General features: G+C 49.1%; 1 protein-coding gene across 2 annotated transcripts in view; it reads right to left on the bottom strand.

Annotated features, from left to right (window-relative positions):
* Positions 1-12,701, bottom strand: part of ACSBG2 (acyl-CoA synthetase bubblegum family member 2) — a 30,288-nt gene extending 17,587 nt beyond the window's left edge. For both annotated transcript variants that reach the window (XM_063146958.1, XM_063146959.1), the window contains exons 1-2: positions 12,657-12,701; positions 3,725-3,853 (exon numbers count right to left, since the gene is read on the bottom strand). In XM_063146958.1, the coding sequence (XP_063003028.1) occupies positions 3,725-3,837 (113 nt within the window). In that variant the 5' untranslated portion in view covers positions 3,838-3,853; positions 12,657-12,701. The remainder of the gene's footprint in view (positions 1-3,724; positions 3,854-12,656) is intronic.
* Between the last annotated feature and the right edge of the window lie 5,776 nt (positions 12,702-18,477).

Genomic DNA, 18,477 nt, shown 5'->3' with positions numbered 1-18,477 from the left:
GATACGGATGTATTCTTACTCTCCAGAAGCCATCCCTGGGTGTTCAGTACCTGGCTTCCGGACACTGAACGGACCCAAGAGAAAAAACTCAAGGAAAGATTTAACACAAGTTGCAGGGGGCACCTGGCTAACGTTTTGCAGGAGAAGTCAGAAAAAGGTTCAAAATACGGGCCGCTGAGAAAAGGCGCCCGGTAATTCAAGTCCGCACACGCACCGCCTGTTTTGCTGCTACCGTCACTCCACGAGGGCGGCGGGGTGGTTTTACGCTTTAAAAGACTTCCTTCCCCCCCATGTCAACGGGGCATCTTCCGGCTTGCGGGGAGGGAAAGGAACAAGGATCCTCCCCTGCCTCCTTTTCATTGGGAGGCACTGGTCTTAAAAAGAGGGTCCCCTCCCCCCCGCCCCCCCCACCCCACCCTGTGCACCCAGCAGGAGGGTGACGTCCCGGCAGTGGCCTCCCCGGTACTGCTAGCCAATGCGGGCCAGAGTTCTAGAACCCAGCACTTGTGACGTCAGCCCCCGGGAAGAGCCAGAGTTCCGCTTCTCACAGCATCCTCGGCAGGGGCCGAATCCTAGCCTGAGAAAAGGAAGTGGAGAACCGCCATCGGCCGCGGTCGGTGGGGGAAGCGAACAAAACTCGGACGTTGTCCCGAGGTGGGACACGTTTCCCGAACAAGGCAAGCGCGCAATTGCAACCGACGAGAAAGAGAAAGGAGGACTCCTTTTAAAAACAGCTTGCAGAATTACTGTCTTCGGGGAGGGTTGGCATGGTACAGAAAGCCCTAAAAAATGAAGGATCGGATTCGTCTTTTCGCAGCACCGTTGATCTCACGCCCCAAATTGCGTCGGTTAAAAATGAGTTTAAAAAGCGGAGTAAGGAGAAAGAGATGTAAACACTGTACCAGGTAGATCATAGAATCATAGAATAGCAGAGTTGGAAGGGGGCCTACAAGGCCATCGAGTCCAACCCCCTGCTCAGTTTAGGAATCCACCCTAAAGCATACCTGACAGATGGCTGTCCAGCTGCCTCTTGAAGGCCTCTAGTGTGGGAGAGCCCACAACCTCCCTAGATAACTGATTCCAACGTCGCACTGCTCTAACAGTCAGGAAGTTTTTCCTGATGTCCAGCCGGAATCAGGCTTCCTTTAACTTGAGCCCGTTATTCCGTGTCCTGCACTCTGGGAGGATCGAGGAGAGATCCTGGCCCTCCTCTGTGTGACAACCTTTTAAGTATTCAAAGAGTGCTCTCATGTCTCCCCTCCATCTTCTCTTCTCCAGGCTAAACATGCCCAGTTCTTTCAGTCTCTCTTCATAGGGCTTTGTTTCCAGACCCCTGATCATCCTGGTTGCCCTCCTCTGAACACGCTCCAGCTTGTCTACGTCCTTCTTGAATTGTGGAGCCCAGAACTGGACACAATACTCTAAATGAGGCCTAACCAGGGCCGAATAGAGAGGAACCAGGACCTCACGTGATTTGGAAGCTATACTTCTATTAATGCAGCCCAAAATAACATTTGCCTTTCTTGAAGCCATATCGCACTGTTGGCTCATATTCAGATCACCTTTGTGTCAGCTGTTCAACCCCCTAGATGTTTCGGACTACACAGCCCAGCATTCCCAACCATTGGGTGCTGATGGGAGTTGAAGTCCCAAACATCAAGGTGGGCAGGTCTTTATTCATTTTGTATGAGGATTTATTACATTTCTATCACGCCTTTTCCCCTCTGGCAAGGAGTCCAAGGTGGCGTACATGACCCCGCTCCTCTCCATTTTAGCCTCACAACACCCCTGTGAGGTAGGTCAAGCCGAGCATCAGGGACTGACCCAAAGTCACCTTGGAGATTCACGCCCACGTGGGGATTTGCACCCGGGTCTCCAGAGTCTCATTCAAACTCTGAACCACACTGATTAAATAACTGCAATCTCCCAAGAATTCCAAGCATTTCTATATGCCGTCTATAATTGTGTTTTTCAATTCATTCATATATCTGTATACACATACCTGCAAACACACGTGTCCAGACCCGCACGCAAACACATGTGTGCGCAGGTAACCAATATAAGGCCGTTTTTAATTTATTTATTACATTTTTAAGGCGTGTACTCAGTGCTCTTGCCTCAATCAAGCAAATTGTTTGAAATGCCAATTTAACTGAAAACTGGAACAGGAATCCAAAAGGACTAACCACGAACATGTGTCATACATATACGGCGGGGCGTCATGGCACCCTCCACCCACCCGCTTAGCACACGCTCAGCCTCTTCCTCAAAGAACCTAGATAAGAATAGAAGACACGGAGTTCTCGGAACGAAGGAATTGCAATGCACGGGTGACGACTCTGGTGATGAGCTGGAAATAGAATTTCCAGAAATACTTCCCTTATGTGACGGTCCCAAATCGGAACTCGAGCCTAGCAAAGCTTTCGCCACCACCAGATTTGTCAAGTTTTTATGGTGTCGCATGGCTCGCTCCTGTGCACCGCGCAACTGGCCGGCCTTCCAAGACCCGGCAGCTGCCATTATTTATTCTTCTTCTCGGAACCAACGGCATAGGGATTCCCCCACATTTTTTAAAAGGCTTCAACTGAACTTCAAAGCCAGAAGCAGAGCAAACGGCTTGAGAGAGGCAGGGCCAGGAAAGATCTCAGGAGGGGATTCCTGGGCACTGGAGGAGGCCTTGCTTCTCAGAAAGGCAGTTTTTGGCCTCTCCTTAAAAAGGAGTCTGAAGTAGCCTCACCAGATGACCTTACTTGTTGTGGGGTCCCACACAGTGATCCCCAAAGATTCTCAGGACTTAGGGTCTCCATGCCTCACAAGGCATGGAGAGAGACTGAAAGAACTGGGCAGGTTGAGCCTGGAGAAGAGAAGATGGAGGGGAGACATGAGAGCACTCTTCAAAGACTTAAAAGGTGGTCCCACAGAGGAGGGCCAGGATCTCTTCTCGATCCTCCCAGAGTGCAGGACATGGAATAACGGGCTCAAGTTAAAGGAAGTCAGATTCCGAATGGACATCAGGAAAATCTTCCTGACTGATAGAGCAGTACAACAATGGAACCCATGACCGAGGAAGGTGGTGGGCTCTCCCACCCTAGAGGCCTTCAAGAGGCAGCTGGACAGCCATCTGTCATGTATGCTTAAAGGTAGATTCCTGCACTGAGCAGGGGGTTGGAGTCAATGGCCTTATAGCCCCCTTTCAACTCTACTATTGTATGATTCTATGGTTTAGGAATCCAGGGCTAACCCTGGTTAAAAAGGAAACCCACCTTAGCTAAAAAAAGAGGAACTTTATTTACTCAATGAAAGCAGGCACTTTGGCTTGAGAAAGTGAGACCCAAGCTGTGATGCTAACCTTGCCTGGAGCAGAGTCACGTAGCTGCTCTTGGTGTTACCCCAATCCTCACACCTAGACCCATATTGCATGCCAACGGCAAGGTGCTCACCCTTTTAAGTCTAAGCACCCAATATGCAATCACACCTGGGTGCACGTCAAGGGCCTTTTCAGGAATGATTGAGCATCTCTCCTCTCAATACTGAACTTAAGTGATGAGTGCTGACAGGCTTAAGAGCCAAAATGGGCCCACTGAGAAATCAGAGTCTCAACTCCAGCCTTCATTCCGATAGATCTCATTGGAGACGTCCCATCCTAAGCTGGCTGTTTTCAAGCACCATGACCATCGTTGGGGAACAATATTAATGAAATACATCAATTAAAGCGTAGACCAACCTGGGAGAAGCGTTCACCGAGACATCGTCAAGTGAGACTTCCTGGGGTTCCGGAAGGGGAGATTGAACAGAGGCCACAACGCATGAATCCGGCACCATAGCTAGAGTCGCCATCTTGTACAGCTGCTCCCTGAAATAGAAAAGTCCTTCATTTAGATGGGAGAAGGGAACAGACAAAACAGAGGGTGACCCAGATGGTGGTCTGGAAACCAAATCCTGCGAGGAAGGGTTGAAAGAGCCAGGGATGTTTCACCTAGAGGAGAGACGAGATGAGGAGATAGTGATAGCGGACCTCAATTACGTGTATGGCCGTCGTGCAGAGGACAGAGCAGACTTGGACTCGATGGCCTTATAGGCCCCTTCCAACTCTACTATTCTATGATTCTATGGTTTCTGTGGCTCTAGAGGGAAGGAGTGGAATGGATGGGTGGAAATAGAGAAGTGGATTTCGGCTGAACATTAGGAGGAACTTTCTAGCTGTTTGGCAGTGGAAGAGACCATCACATTTACTGGAGATATTTTAGTTGTGGTTGGACAGCCGTCAGGCAAGGATGCTGCTATTTCAAGGGTGGAGTAGATTATCTCCAACAGTCCTATCCTCATTCTTTATCAAGGCTGGGCAACTGGTGGCCCTCTGAATGTTTTGCCCCACAATGTCCACCAGCCCCAGATAGCCTGGCTGATCAGACTACAACTCCTATTGTCCCTCACAACACATCTAGAAGCCTAGTCTAGACACTAACAGCATAACCTTAGCCACATCTACTCAGACGTAAGCCCCATCAGGTTTAATGGGGCTTACACTCAATTAAGCAGTTGGATAGGATTACAGCCCAGGAAGTTTTCTTGAGTCTTCTGTCTCCTGGCTCCCAAGGGAGACAAAGGAATCTTTTTAACTTACATTTTGTTATGGGTCCCCTCTGACCCTTTGTTTCTACCCCTATTACACGTTTTTAACTTCTGTTTGGTTCTGGGCTGGTTTTAGCTCATTTTCCTACTGTGCTTTCTCAGGTCACATAATCTAACGCAAGAGCTGTGCTGGATCCTGGCCCAACATTTTGTTCTCACAGCAGCCAGCCACAGGCTCCAATGGGGAGCTTGCCAGCAGAACAAGAGGGAAAGTACACTCTGCCTTTTTATTGTGGTGGTTTTGAGCTCTGAATGTGACTACTTCAAAAATAATTGGCACGGCACTTGAAGAACTGGTTTTCTAGGTATCGTCAACATCTAAGGCCCTCCTCCGGGTGCCTACTCCGAGGGAAGCTCAGACGACAGCAGCAAGGGAGAGCAGGGCCTTCTCTGTGGTGGCCCCCCAATTATGGAACGATCTCCCCAACGAGGCCCACCTGGAGCCAACATCGTAATCTTTTCCGCGCCAGGTCAAGACTTTTCTCCCAGGCATTTAACAGCATACGTTGAGTTTTTAATTGACCCAGAATAGATGGATATTGTATGCAATCTGTTTTTATGGTTTACAATTTTGTATATTTGTTTTTAATGTTCAGTGTTTTAATCTGTGTAAACCACTCAGAGAGCTTCAGCTATGGGGTGGTATATAAATGTAAATAATAATAATAATAATAATAATAATAATAATACAAAGAAATCAGAAATACACACACACACACACACGAGTGGAATATATATTATTGGGTGACCCTTTTTGCTTTATTTAGCTGACCATCCAGCCCCACAGAATTAGAGATATTTATTCATGGCTTCATTTTATCTGGCTGAACCTCCTAGGATGGGGTGGGAAGGGCTTCAGGGCTGTGTGTTTGTAGGGGGGGGGGACACAACCATCCCGATCAATTTGCAGTTTTCCTTCCCTGTTCAAAAAGTTCAAAATGCCCCTCCTAAAATTTTATGACTGGCAGCAAGAACTTAAGGTGACAATAGTCTGGCAGCTTGCCCCCCCTCCCCATCCACGACAGCTTATCGGATGCAGAACCAGCCCTTGAGCTACAAGACGAAGCCCACCCTGTATCCTCAGAGGTCTTACTAGACGACGGCTTAGTAAGAGGGACCGGGTTTCCTATTTGCGTCACTTAAAGCCCCCGGGGTTCTTTTCCAGGGGAGGGGACCCACTCCCTGTTCCTCTCAGCGCACTCGAAGATGTCCATCTGAGGGCCGGCTCTTCCCCGGAGAGCAGCTGGCCTTTGGCTGCCGTCAAAGCAGACGTGCTTTCCCGCACTTCCTCTCCTCTGGCTTTTTAATCTGGCCGCTGTGACTGTAGCAGCTGATGTCAGGCGGCTTCCCTGCCTCGCCATTGGAGAGAGACGGCCATCACCCCACGCGCCGTTGCCCTCGGAAGGAGGCAAACCTGCCCTCAAACAGTTCACTCCCCCCACCGCCACCAGTTCGAAATCATCATCATCTTTCTAGCCCAGCTATCTACCGAGATAATTTCCGTATCGGGGAAGGCAGCTGCAATAGCGGGAAATTCAGCAGGGATCGTACCGCTTCCTGTGCAAACAGATGTGCGAAGTTGGCTCACAACATGCGTGGACAGAGACACGTTTTATGCTGTCGGAGATGCAAAACCTCAAGTCTAGAGGGGGGGAAATCTCCCCCCGTTCTACCCACCCCACCTCCGGCCCTCAGTGCCAGGCTGCTCCATATCAGGAGTTTCCATTTTTTAAAGCTGTCCTGTCCAACTGATGTTTCTAGTAACCGTTTTGGAGGGCAGTGCTGTTTAAATAACACCCTCCCACCCACGTTGGAGTTTGAGCCTCTTCCTGTGCTTTCCTGCACGCACACAAACAGGCCGAGCGCTGAGAATCCTGTTTCTACAGAGCAGAAGCGCAACTGAAAAACTCAGAAACAAACACACTGAATTTGATTACGACATTGCAGTAAAACCACTTCTGTTTACAAACCTTTTCCTGCTCACCTACGGTTTGAACTCCGCCTGTGCGTTCAGCGGGTCCGATTATTTGCTCATTTGATCGGACAACCTGGTTAAAGATTAAGAGGCGATTTCTACAACTGTAAAGTCAATGTTTTGGCAGGAAGAGGCAAGCCGTCACTGTCAGAGATCCAGAAAGTCACATGGGCAGGCAGGAACTGAGATAGGGCTGTGAGCATTTCATAAGCCCACACAAGCACAGAGATCTGGCTCGGGACCCAGCACACCTGAAAACTGCAGCGTCGGAAAAGAAGTTTCTTGTCCTCAAGTCTGCAAAGACCAGCTTGAGAGAACCTGAACAGTGCTGGCGAAGTTTCAGAGATGGGGATTTGAAAAACTCAGCAGTGAGCTCACACAGTTCTCTGCCCTGCCCTCGTCAGTACATATTGCAGCTTCCTAAGTGTGATCGCCTCTGGCAAAGAAAAAAGTCGCCTCTAGGCGATCAGCCAGGAAGACGAGCTGGATTCCGTTCTCTGATGTGGGCTAATTATGTGCCTTTTTTGTGTGTGTGGCCAACTCTAGCCTAGAAAAGTCACGTACACAACATAGCAAAGGGAAGGAGGATTGAGACTCCAATGAACCGATTTCCCAAGATGATATTGGGATTGGGTTACACGTCCCCCCCACCCAGCAGTCACGCCACGGTTAGCGCAACCTCAGGTAAATAGTCTCAGGTTGAGACGCAAGGGTTACTTTGCCCCCGCGGTTTCGACAGCACCGCCGAAAGTGGGGAAATGCACCGTCCGGCTTATCAGGTTGACCAAACATTTGGGAAGGGCACACTTTTAAAAAAGAGCGAGACTGTGAACAAACAGAGTCAGGGCCGGCGGGAAAAGGCTTTCGGCTGGATAAACCTCTTTGGATTTTATGCCACTACAAGGAGATGGGGTACAACAACCTTGCGAGGCAGGAAAAGCAGCTGGTCCCTGGCTAATTCGCTACCGTTGGCTTCCAACAGTTCACGTTTGTCACAGAGCAATTTCCTTACTCCTATTAAGATTTATAATTATAGATGCAGAGTGTAAGCTCCGTGGGGCAGGGAACTGTCCTCAATGCTCCATAAAGCACCATGCAAATTTCATTGAAGAACACGTTGAACTAATCTGCTTCGATTTCTTTGATTGAGCAACCGTCTTCTAAGAGACATTGCAGTCCCTCTGCTACCAGTATTCAGGCTGCGAATGCCATCACTTCAAACGGCACCGCCCGGGCGCAAGAGGGAAGTCATCAGCAAATCCGGGGGTGTGGGGAGAACCCTGATGTTTGCAGAAGTACAAAAAGGTTTCAGGATACGACACTAAGGGGAACTCTCCAAATCAGTCCATCAAGGACTGAGTGTGTTGAGGTAGCAGATTTGTTTTGTTGGGGCGGAGCAAGAACCAGAAACTTGGAGTGTGTGAGGGGGAACGGAATGGAGTCGGCTGAAAATAGATGGCTGGATTTCCCAGTGAGGAAGCATCTCAAACTGCAACAATTCACTCGTGTCTTATGTCCTTCGTCGGCAGACAACCAATATGGAACGCACCATTTTCCTCTGCCCTCGCCTTCCCTTTTTCCTTGTGTGACGTCTCTTTTTAAAAGTGTAAGCCTGAGAGCTGGGGCAGTCTTGTTTACTGATGACCCTTTGGGAAACCCCTCAGCCTGGGAGAGACTGTGTGTGTGTTGTGTGTGTATACACACACCCACTCATAAGAACACTCCTTTACTTCCTTTGGCAAGATTTTGGCTAGAAATTCTGGAATTCCTAAACTCTGACTTGGGATCCTGATGAATGAGAAATGGTATTTTTAAATAAGTTATCCTGGAATGAAAGTTCTTTTTAACTAGCTTCCCTGGAATTTTATCTGGAAGTTAACCTGGAACGTTAACTCACCTTTAACTAGTTTCCCTGGAATTTTATCTGGAAGTTAACCTGGAACGTTAACTCACCTTTAACTAGTTTCCCTGGAATTTTACAAAGTTACCTTGGATTGCTTCTCCTAAGGCTCTGAGATTCCAGAGCCTTGGGAATCCTGAATTTTTTTAACACGCTGACGAATCCCTCGCCCGCGTGCCACTCCCCCCCCCCCGAATCCCGTTTTTCCTCCTCCTTCTCTGGCCTATGCTGCAAATGGCAGAGGGAGAGGGAGGAGGAGACAGCCATCCCTTGCTCAACGCCAGTGCTGTGCCCACCTGCTCTTCTGCTGCAGGCGCTCAGCCGGAGAATCATCCAAGCCGGCTCAGCCAATGGGAGAGGCGCGAGGCGTCATCCCAGCACCGGTCACGTGGGAACGGTCCCCAGACACTGCTGGGGTTACTCCAGCACATTCACCTACATGGGCGGGCAAGGCTCCAGAACACGCTCCGTTTTGCCCTCTCACCCACAAACGGAAAAAGAGACGCCATGTGCTCCTACCGTGGTTTTCTGAGTCACTGTGAAGCAATCTGCCTTCCACCTGCCACACGTTACAAGGAAAGCGGCACATGCGAAGAATTTCAACACCATCACAAACACAAAACAGAGGGACACAGCTGGTGCCCAGGGTCGGGTCGGGTCGGGTTGGCCAGGCAGTTGCTCCACCTCTTCACCATTGCAACCTGCTTGTTCACCTGCCTTTTGCTCTCGCCCAGGCAACGGCGGCTGCCTGTCGAAAGCTAGCATGTCTGGGGGAGGCTAATCCGGAAACCTTCACCCTTGCTTTCTACATGCAGGGAATATTGTCACAGAGGAACTTTCTGGGGTGCAAGTCCACCACCACCCCTTGCACCCAGAAGCAGTACAGCCCTCCCTGCTTAAGTGGTATAGACCCCTCCTCCAGGTTAGGCCGACCACCCAACCTCCGACCCAGAGACGTGGCGTGGCCACCACCAAGCACCAGCAAAAAGCCACTGAAGTCGCTGTAGGCCACGTGGCTCCATTTTGCATACAGCTTTTCCTTCCTCTTTTTAAAAAAGAAACTTTAAAACAGAACGGTTCTCCTAGCTACAGCTTCAAACGCTCTCCAAAACATCCTGGTGTCCGCTTTGCAAAGACAGGTCATGTTGACAAGCGGCAGCATTGTTTGAATATTTGCATAAGGAAGTGAAGCGACAGCAGCAGGAAACAGATCAATTTTATTCTCTTCCCCGCTAAAGATCTAGTGCAGGAGGGAACCTGGGGCCGGCCGTAAGCCACTCACGAGGAATGCAAGTGCCATTCCTTTCCGTGTGTCTAGTCTAGAGGGGTCCAAACTGGATCTGAACCCTGGAGGCCGCGAATCTGGAGAAAGCGTCATCACAACAGTTTTCTCTTCTTCCAGCCATTCAAAACAGGAACAGACCAGCATGTCTAGTGGAACACTGGGCAAAACTCAGTTCAAGTCCTACTTAGAGTAGACCCACTGAAACAAACCGGGCTTTTTAATCACAGCCATCTTAAGTCCCTCTCATTGCGATATGCCTACTTTAAGGAGGACTTTGCACCGGATTTTGGCCCTTTGGGTTTCATGTGCAAAGTTCAAGGTGTTGCAAGCAAAGCGCGCAGAGCAAGGCAAAAGCCGCCACCCTGATTATCGGAAAACTGACCGGTGACGTTCTTTAAACCCGCAAGACGCCAGAAGTGGGCCAACCACACCACTGACATTCTCCTCGTGGCGGTATGTGGTGGGCCTGCGAGGGGGGTGTCATAAAAAGGCTTTGAGTTCCGCTTTTAAGGCGCGCACATTGTTTAAGCGCTAAAAATAACTCGACTCCCTTTTGTCTTGCGTTGCAAGGAAAACTGGAAAGACATCGCTCCAAACCTGAGCCTCTGTGGACCGCTCCCAGTGCAGCGATGAGCAGAAAACAGGATTAGCCATCCCCGTCAGAGGAGTTACTGCAAGTTCACAGGGTCCTTTAAGATGCCATAGGTCAGAACCCCAGCCAGAAAGGGGGAAATCAGTCCAGCCCAAGGTGGCACCCTTGGGCGCTTAACTGTCATCAAAACCACGAACCTATCAAAGCGCTGGACAGGTAAGTGATGGATATACCCTGGATACACTCTTCTTTTAACCTGAAAATGCGGTTTTTATTTAGACTTTCGCATAGTGAGGGAGGCACTCCCGATTCAAGGCTTTCTCCCTAACCTATACCCCTGGGTACAAAAATATAGAGTTATCAGCAGGCAGAGGGCCGAACGGCAAAGGAAAAAGTGTTTTCAGATCTACACCTGTGTGGGTTTTATTTTGCGTTTAATTTTGTGGGGAAGCAGGAGGGAGAAAGGAAAAAAACCAGAGCCGTGGCCCTCTAAATTCTGGCGGAGTCCTAAAATTAAAGATAAAAGATTGCATGTTCTTGTTAAGCTGGCAAAGCCTTGCTAGACAGGGACAGAGATAAAAACAGAAACTCTAAGTCTCTCGGCTGGCTGTTTGATGTGTGCTTCCCATTGTGAAATAAGTGTGTGTGTGTGTGTGTGTGTGTGTGTGTGTGTGTGTGTGTGTGTGTGTATATATATAGATTCCCTTTTTGAAATAGCAAAATCTATTAGGATGTCTTTTTGATCCTTCTCTTTTTTAAAGGAGGCAGATCAGAGGTGAGTTAGAGCATCTAATACTACAAGTTGCACCCTAAAGACGGGAAAATTCCTCATGCATCCATTCCAGTCACTGCAAATCTGCCCTTGCTGTAAAGTAAGGAGACACACACCCTCTCCCTGATTCGGTGCCTTTGAAACTCTGGACACTCCCCTACTACAACTCCCATGATGCTCAGCGAGTCCGCTCAGACCCCACGACTCTCGCAGCCTACCTCAAAGGGCTGTTGGGAGATAAAGTAAGGACAGGAGAAGGGACAGGTACACCCCCCTAAACTTCCTGGACGAAGGGCAGTATTTATGGAGCAGTGGTGCATAGCGGTTAGAGGCATTCAACTGGGGAGACCCGGGTTCAAGTTCTACAAAGCTCGCCGGGTAACTTTGGGCCAGTCGCTGACTCTCGGACTGACCTCCCTCACAGGGCTGTCGTCAGGATAAAACAGAGAAGAAGTTGAGAAAAGCCATCCGTGTACCTTGCTTTGGACACCGTGGAGGAACAGCTATGATATAAATGCAACAAATATAAATACACATAAATCCTCCCTTGTCACCACACCAAATGCCAGGAGTTTTTCCTTGCTCAACCTGGAGCTGGCAAACGACCACACATTATCTCCTGCTCAACTCACAACACCCGTTCGCCAAATTTTCACCAAACCCACAAGGACGCCTCCCATGGCTACGGAGCACCCTTAGCAAAGCACTGGGTGCTGCACCCATAAACACCCGCCCAGACACGCCTCCCAAACTCCAGAGCTTTTTCATCGCGAGCCTCAGTTTACCCACCTGTTATCGTGCACGCATTTATTTTTGGTTTAAAAGAACGCAGCAAACAGGGCTCTAGTATCAGAGACCTACTAAAAAAAAAGGAAAAAAGGAATCTATACTGAACGACAAACCCCCACACATGCATTGCCGTCAGGCTGATTTTATTTATCCATTTTCATTGATTTTATTTTCCCAATTAGCCACAGACCTGCAAATTGCAATTAAACACACACACAGCACCAGGTGTGTGTGTGTGTTTGCTTTGTCTTGCTTTTAAAAGCCACCCCCCCAAAAAAAGCTCTAACAAAATGTTTAAGTCCCGCTTAAACGTAAAGCGGTTTAGCCACCTCCTAATAGGACATAAAACTCTTCTCAAACACACTGGATATATTATATATAACACATTTATACACCACCCCATTGCTGAAGCTCTCTGGACGGCTTACAAAAATTAAAGAGATTAGATTAAGAAGACTAAACATTAAAAACCAATAAACAAAATGTGAAAACAGCTAACATTTAAAACTTTTAAATATCTATCTATCTATATATCAAGACAGAAATACAAACACACACAAAAAACCACATCTATACACATACAAATTCCATAAATATATACACACACAAACAAACACATTTATGCATGCATACACTTTACAATTACACATACATTTATATTTTTATATATATATATATATTTCGCAGCGCTGAGCATTGCAACCCTCTTACCTGTCTCCGTGGAGGACAACCCTTCACTGCCTAGCAAGTGCCGCGCGAGATGCCTTTTAAAGGCGGGGCGGGGCTCGCTCCTTCCCGTAGCCGGCCTTCCATTGGCTGGCCCGCCCAGGGCTGATTGCAGACGCCTGAAGCAGGCGGCGCCATCTTGCGCGAGGGCAGAGGAGGGCTTCCCCCGGGCCCCGCCCCGCTCCATTCAACCCGCCTGCAACTCGCGGTCATTGACCTCTGCGGCGAACTGATGAATGAATGAATGAATGAAAGAATGAATGAATGGCACGTGGTTGATGGGAGGGGGGGGGGGATGTCAGAAAAGGATTGGTGGTCGGGAAAAGGGGGCGAGGCCGACTGAGTGGGAGCAGTGGGATGTAGGGTAGTGCAGTGTAGTGGTTGGAGCGTTGGATTGGGACTTGGGAGATCCGGGATCTAGTCCCCACTTGGCCACGGAAACTCACTTTGACTTTGAGTCAGTCGCTGACGGTTGGCCTAACCTACCTCGCAAGGTGGTTGTTGCAAGGATAAAATGAAGAGGATTAGATGTGCCAAAGGTTGCATATAAATGTATATGTATATGTGTTTATAAATATTTATACGTACTGCGTAGAGATAGTACATTCATAATAATAACAATAATAATATTTCTTACCCGCTTTTCCCTCTGGATCGAGGCAGAGAACAACATTGAATAGAAAAATATAAAATACATAAAACGTATTAAAAAAAATAAAACCAATACATTATTAAACTCCTAACACCTTTTAAGACATTTTAAAATTAGACTAGGTAGGCCTGCCGGAAGAGATCCGTCTTTTTCGCTTTTTCAAATTCAGAAAGGCCATTAAGCTGGCGGATAGGCCTCATCTAGAGTATTGCGTCCAGTTCTGGGCTCCACAATTCAAGAAGGACGCAGACAAGCTGGAGCGTGTTCAGAGGAGGGCAGCCAGGATGATCAGGGGTCTGGAAACAAAGCCCTATGAAGAGAGACTGAAAGAACTGGGCATGTTTAGCCTGGAGAAGAGAAGATTGAAGGGAGACATGGGAGCACTCTTTAAATACTTAAAAGGTTGTCACACAGAGGAGGGCCAGGATCTCTTCTCGATCCTCCCAGAGTGCAGGACACGGAATAACGGGCTCAAGTTAAAGGAAGCCAGATTCCGGCTGGACATCAGGAAAAACTTCCTGACTGTTAGAGCAGTACGACAGTGGAATCAGTTCCCTAGGGAGGTTGTGGGCTCTCCCACACTAGAGGCCTTCAAGAGGCAGCTGGACAACCATCTGTCAGGGATGCTTTAGGGTGGATTCCTGCATTGAGCAGGGGGTTGGACTCGATGGCCTTGTAGGCCCCTTCCAACTCTGCTATTCTGTGATTGTATGATCTTATGCACTGCTATTAAGCAGTATATAAGTATTGTGAATAAATAATGTAATAAATAAGTGTAATGGCGAAGATGACAAAAAGGGTGAGAGAAAAAGGAAGAGAGAATATACACATAAGGCTTAACCGACTTGCGGAACTCCCTGCCTCAGGATGGGGGCCACCTGCTTGCGGTCTTTTGCTGTGTTTACTCGGGAGTAAATCCCACTGAGTTCAACAGGGCTTTCTCCCACACAGGTGTGCACAGTCCTAAGATGGCTTTATGGTTTGTTTTGAAATAGGAAGAGAAGTTTCACCTGCAAGTCATCCCCACTGAAGACAGTGGGGCTTCCTTCTGAGTAAACACGCGCAGGATTGTGCTGCTCATTAGTTTATTTATCAGCTGCTCTTCCTATCCAAGGGGTGGGTGGGTGGTTGCTCCCTCTTTTATCCTCACAACGACCCTGCGAGGTGGGTTAAGCTGAAAAAGTGTAACTCCTGCCCAGCGGTCACTCGAGGCTTCAAACTGGGCCTCTCCACTCTAAATCCAGCCCCTTACACATAACGCTGCCTCCAACTCACCTGTGAGGGCAAAGGGATCCTCCCAGGAAGTCTGCCTCCAAACACCGGTCTAAATTCTAGTGTGGGAAAAGGGATTTCGTGAAGAAATCTCCACGTGATCAGCTCAAGGGAAGAGCTCCAAAATCAGCAGTAGTCTATCTCGATGCCAGACACTGGGGTGGTGGTGGCAAACCATATCAAAGGGCTGTCATTTTTCTGCCCGGCTTGTGGGCTGCCTGTTGGGGCATCAAGCTGTCCGCCATCAGAATCGGGATGCTAGGACCAGTTGGTCCCGACAAAGCTATTCTGGGTGGAGAATCGATCGATTCACAGCCCTTCGGGGGGGGGGGGGTTGAGGACGGGGTTCCCCAAACCGCTTGGGTCAGTGGCCCGGTTTGGAATGTCGAGAGCGGGCCGTGGGTGCTCTCGCAAAATGGCTGCTACAGGGGTGGGTGGGGCTTGGCCATTCATAAAATGGCTGCCACAGAGGCGCAGGCAAAACAGTGAAACGGGCAAGGAATGGGCCAAGAATGGAGCTAACCAAAAACACAAAGCCATCCTTCTGAAGCCAATTAAAGGTGGCACCTGGAGGGCGGCATGCCCGATTAAAAAACTTATTTTTCTTACAAAACCTTAATAACATAGAAGAAATATCAGGGGGGAGCAGTGGGGTTAGTCGAACTTCCATGTTCAGTAGCAACCTATCTTCGAATAACCAGCTCCTTGGAGGAAACTGAGGAAAGGCGTTTTCATCATATGCACCCACCTTGCAGGTTTGCGACAGGCCACTGTTGGAAACAGGATAGTGGTCTTGATCGGACCATGGAGTGCTGCTACGACGACCTTTATTGCAATTATTTTTCTTCCTGAAGCGAAGCTGACCTCCCCTCTTTTACAGCCTTTCCCCCAAAATAACAGCAAAAGTTCTGTTGCTGTTTAAAACCACAAAGCGTTGTTTAAAGCAATCCTTTCGCAATGGGTTTCTTTAAAAAGGTTATTATTATTCAACCGTTTTTGTTCTTTTAAATAGCAGAGCTCAGGTCCTTTAGCTATTGCAATTAACAGCCTGTTTTGCCTGTTGTCGCAAAAGCAAAACACCCAGAAGTCCCCCGGGGTTTCAACTCTCCTCAGCTCGGCTTCTGGGAATCTCATTTCCTCAAGGGCCGTGTAGCCGAACTCTGGAAACTGAACCAATCTCTGTGGAAGGCTTCCAGATACTTTAAAAACACTCCCCTCCCATGTTCTTCCAGTACTAGGGCCTTGTTCTCATGGAGTTGGCAAGCAACTTAATTGTGGGGCTGGACCCCTTTGGTCTGCAACTGGGGGGCTGGCAGGATGGAATTTTCCTCCAGACGCGCCCCCCCAATAAAAAAAAGTCTCCCAATTGAGAAGAGCTGAAGCCTAGCATCCACCCTGACATGCTAGATTTCTACCGGCGGGGAATCGATCCCTCACTTTCAGACATTCAGGCTGTGAGCACCATTGCCTATTTAGTGCAAAATAGAGGTAGTGGAGAGGCGGGAAAGAAATCGTGTTATTATTATTTCCAAATTCAGCTAAAAAATGTCCCCCCGCCCTTCTTCCATAGGATTCCCATCCGGGCACTGACCAGCCTTCAAGCCCTAGGGACCCCCCTCAACAGGCCACGGTGCAAAATTATTCGGTTTACCAACAGAGCTCCGCTTCGAACTTTCACGCGAATCGGTGTCGTGCAGGCTTCGCGCTGGCGAGATGCTTTTCTCGTGAAGCTGTCCACTGTTGGAAACAGCGCAATGGGATAGTTGGGCCTTTGGTCTGCTCCAGAGGGGCTTTTCCTTCAGAGAACTCGACCGATGGCTGTTAGCCACAACAGAAGCGCCATGTCACGAGGCAGTCTATCTGTACCCAGTTCGTAAGATCCTCAGGACGGTGTCACCCAGAAGCCTGTTCCTTGGCCAGCGTCAACAGGATTTCGTTCTCGGGTACGTTAGGCGGTATATAAATGCTAATAACTAAATCAGTACTGGTTGCTGGGATTGGGAACGCCTGTGATGGGATTGGCCTTGCTTGTGGGTCTCCCGGGGGGGTACATCTGCCAGCCACTGCGGGAAATGGGGAATAGATCCCCGTTCAGATTGGATTTCATCTACGCGGCTTTTTATTCCTATGGGGAGCGTTATACCTTGCCGTTAGGGGACAATGTACCTCCCACGAAGAACATCAAGGCAAGGGGTGGTGTGGGGAGACCAACCTGGCCCCACAGATCGGCCAGAGAAAGAACAGCCGTTTCGCTCTTCCCTGCCAGAAGGAACACCTAGAAGAACTTGGAACTAAAAACTGGTGCCTGAGTTTTGCTTTCCCCCCCTCCTTCCTCCCAACCGCTTTTCCTTTTGTGTCGTGTCTTCCAGATTGTAAGCCTGAGGGCTGGGATGGCCTCATTCCTAATCTTTGTGAGCCGTGTTTTGGCCCAAGGGCAGGGGGAAAACACTGTAAAACAGCCTTCCTCAACCTGGGGCGCTCCAGATGTGTTGGACTACAACTCCCAGAATGCCCCAGCCAGCTGGCTGGGGCATTCTGGGAGTTGTAGTCCAACACATCTGGAGCGCCCCAGGTTGAGGAAGGGTGCTGTAAAGCAACCCGTGTCGAGAATGTCGTTCCGCTGCTCAATTTTCGGGCGGCCGTGCGTGTGCTCAATGTTCCGCCCGTATAGCGGGATGCGCCTGCCTTCCCGCAAACGTGGACGTGGCTTTTCTCCTTACTCCATAGCGAGCGACAAAAAGAAACCGAGAGAGAGAGAGGGCGGACCTGGAAACCGGACGGGAGACAGCCGAGAGCCGAGAGGGGCGTTTGCTTTGTCTTGTAAACCCCCCACTCCACCCCAACCTCCATCAAGAGAAACACCACAATATGGGCCCGGCGTGACTCTCTCACCTTTATTTCGTGTTTTTCCTATAAAACTCCTCCATAAAATTTCACAAATTTAACAAAAAAAAAAGCTTCAAAGTCAGGACGAAAAACGCTCCCATAACTTATTACAAACATTTTTCTCCCCCCCCCGACCTCCGTCACCCCATTTCAACCCCCCCCAAACTCCTTTTCAGGTTTTTGGAGCCTCTGGCCAGGCGTATGTCTTACACCTGAACAAGGAAACCCCCCTCCCCCGACACAATTTAATATCCTCTACACATGGACCCAGGTATTTCATACCTTTTGCTTCTGGCAGGACACAGCCTCAAAAATACAACCCAAAGAAGGGACCAGGTACTTGTTCACTTCCTTCAAGAGTGCAAAAACTCCTGTTTGTTCTCAAGGCCTAACACTCATGACCGCCCCCCCCCAAATGAAATTCCAATACGTTTTATGGTTATTCTAAGTACAACCAGGGGAGGGGGGGGGGAGAGAAGAATCCGAATACTGCAACCTGTACACATCTCATGCGAATCTGCTTAATCTGTATAATTCTGTTAGAATATGCATAATGCTGGCAAGCCTTCAGGACTAGAAACTTGCTTAGTTTTTGTTCTGAATGGGAGAAAAAGTGTTTTCGGGTTCTCAGGAAAGAGGGGAACGGTCGCTCCAACTTCGGTGAACGAAGGGCGGAAACGAGAGAAAGCGTTCGCAACGGCGCCTGGGGACGTGGAGTTTCAGCCAGCCGAAACGGTTAAAAATCCGATTTTGTTCCGCAGGAGGGGCAATCGCATCCGTGAAACCCGCTCCTGCCGAAATCACGAAGGGAAGCGCCGAAGCGGGAACCGATTCGAGGGACTTCGGATCGGCTCTTTGGCAAGGACGCATCCAAAGGGCAGAACCGGGTTTACGGCCCCTGAGATCGGCCTTTTACCGGCAACGGATGATGAGGAAAGAGGAAAGAAGCTCGCGTTTCTCAAGTTGGCTCCGAGGCTCAAAAAAAGCAGCCCTGTG

The sequence above is a fragment of the Elgaria multicarinata genome, chromosome 23 (genome assembly GCF_023053635.1).
Source record: "Elgaria multicarinata webbii isolate HBS135686 ecotype San Diego chromosome 23, rElgMul1.1.pri, whole genome shotgun sequence".
NCBI classification, from domain to species: domain Eukaryota; kingdom Metazoa; phylum Chordata; class Lepidosauria; order Squamata; family Anguidae; genus Elgaria; species Elgaria multicarinata.
Note: the sequence above shows the minus strand (reverse complement) of the source record. Positions and strands in the feature narration are given on the sequence as shown.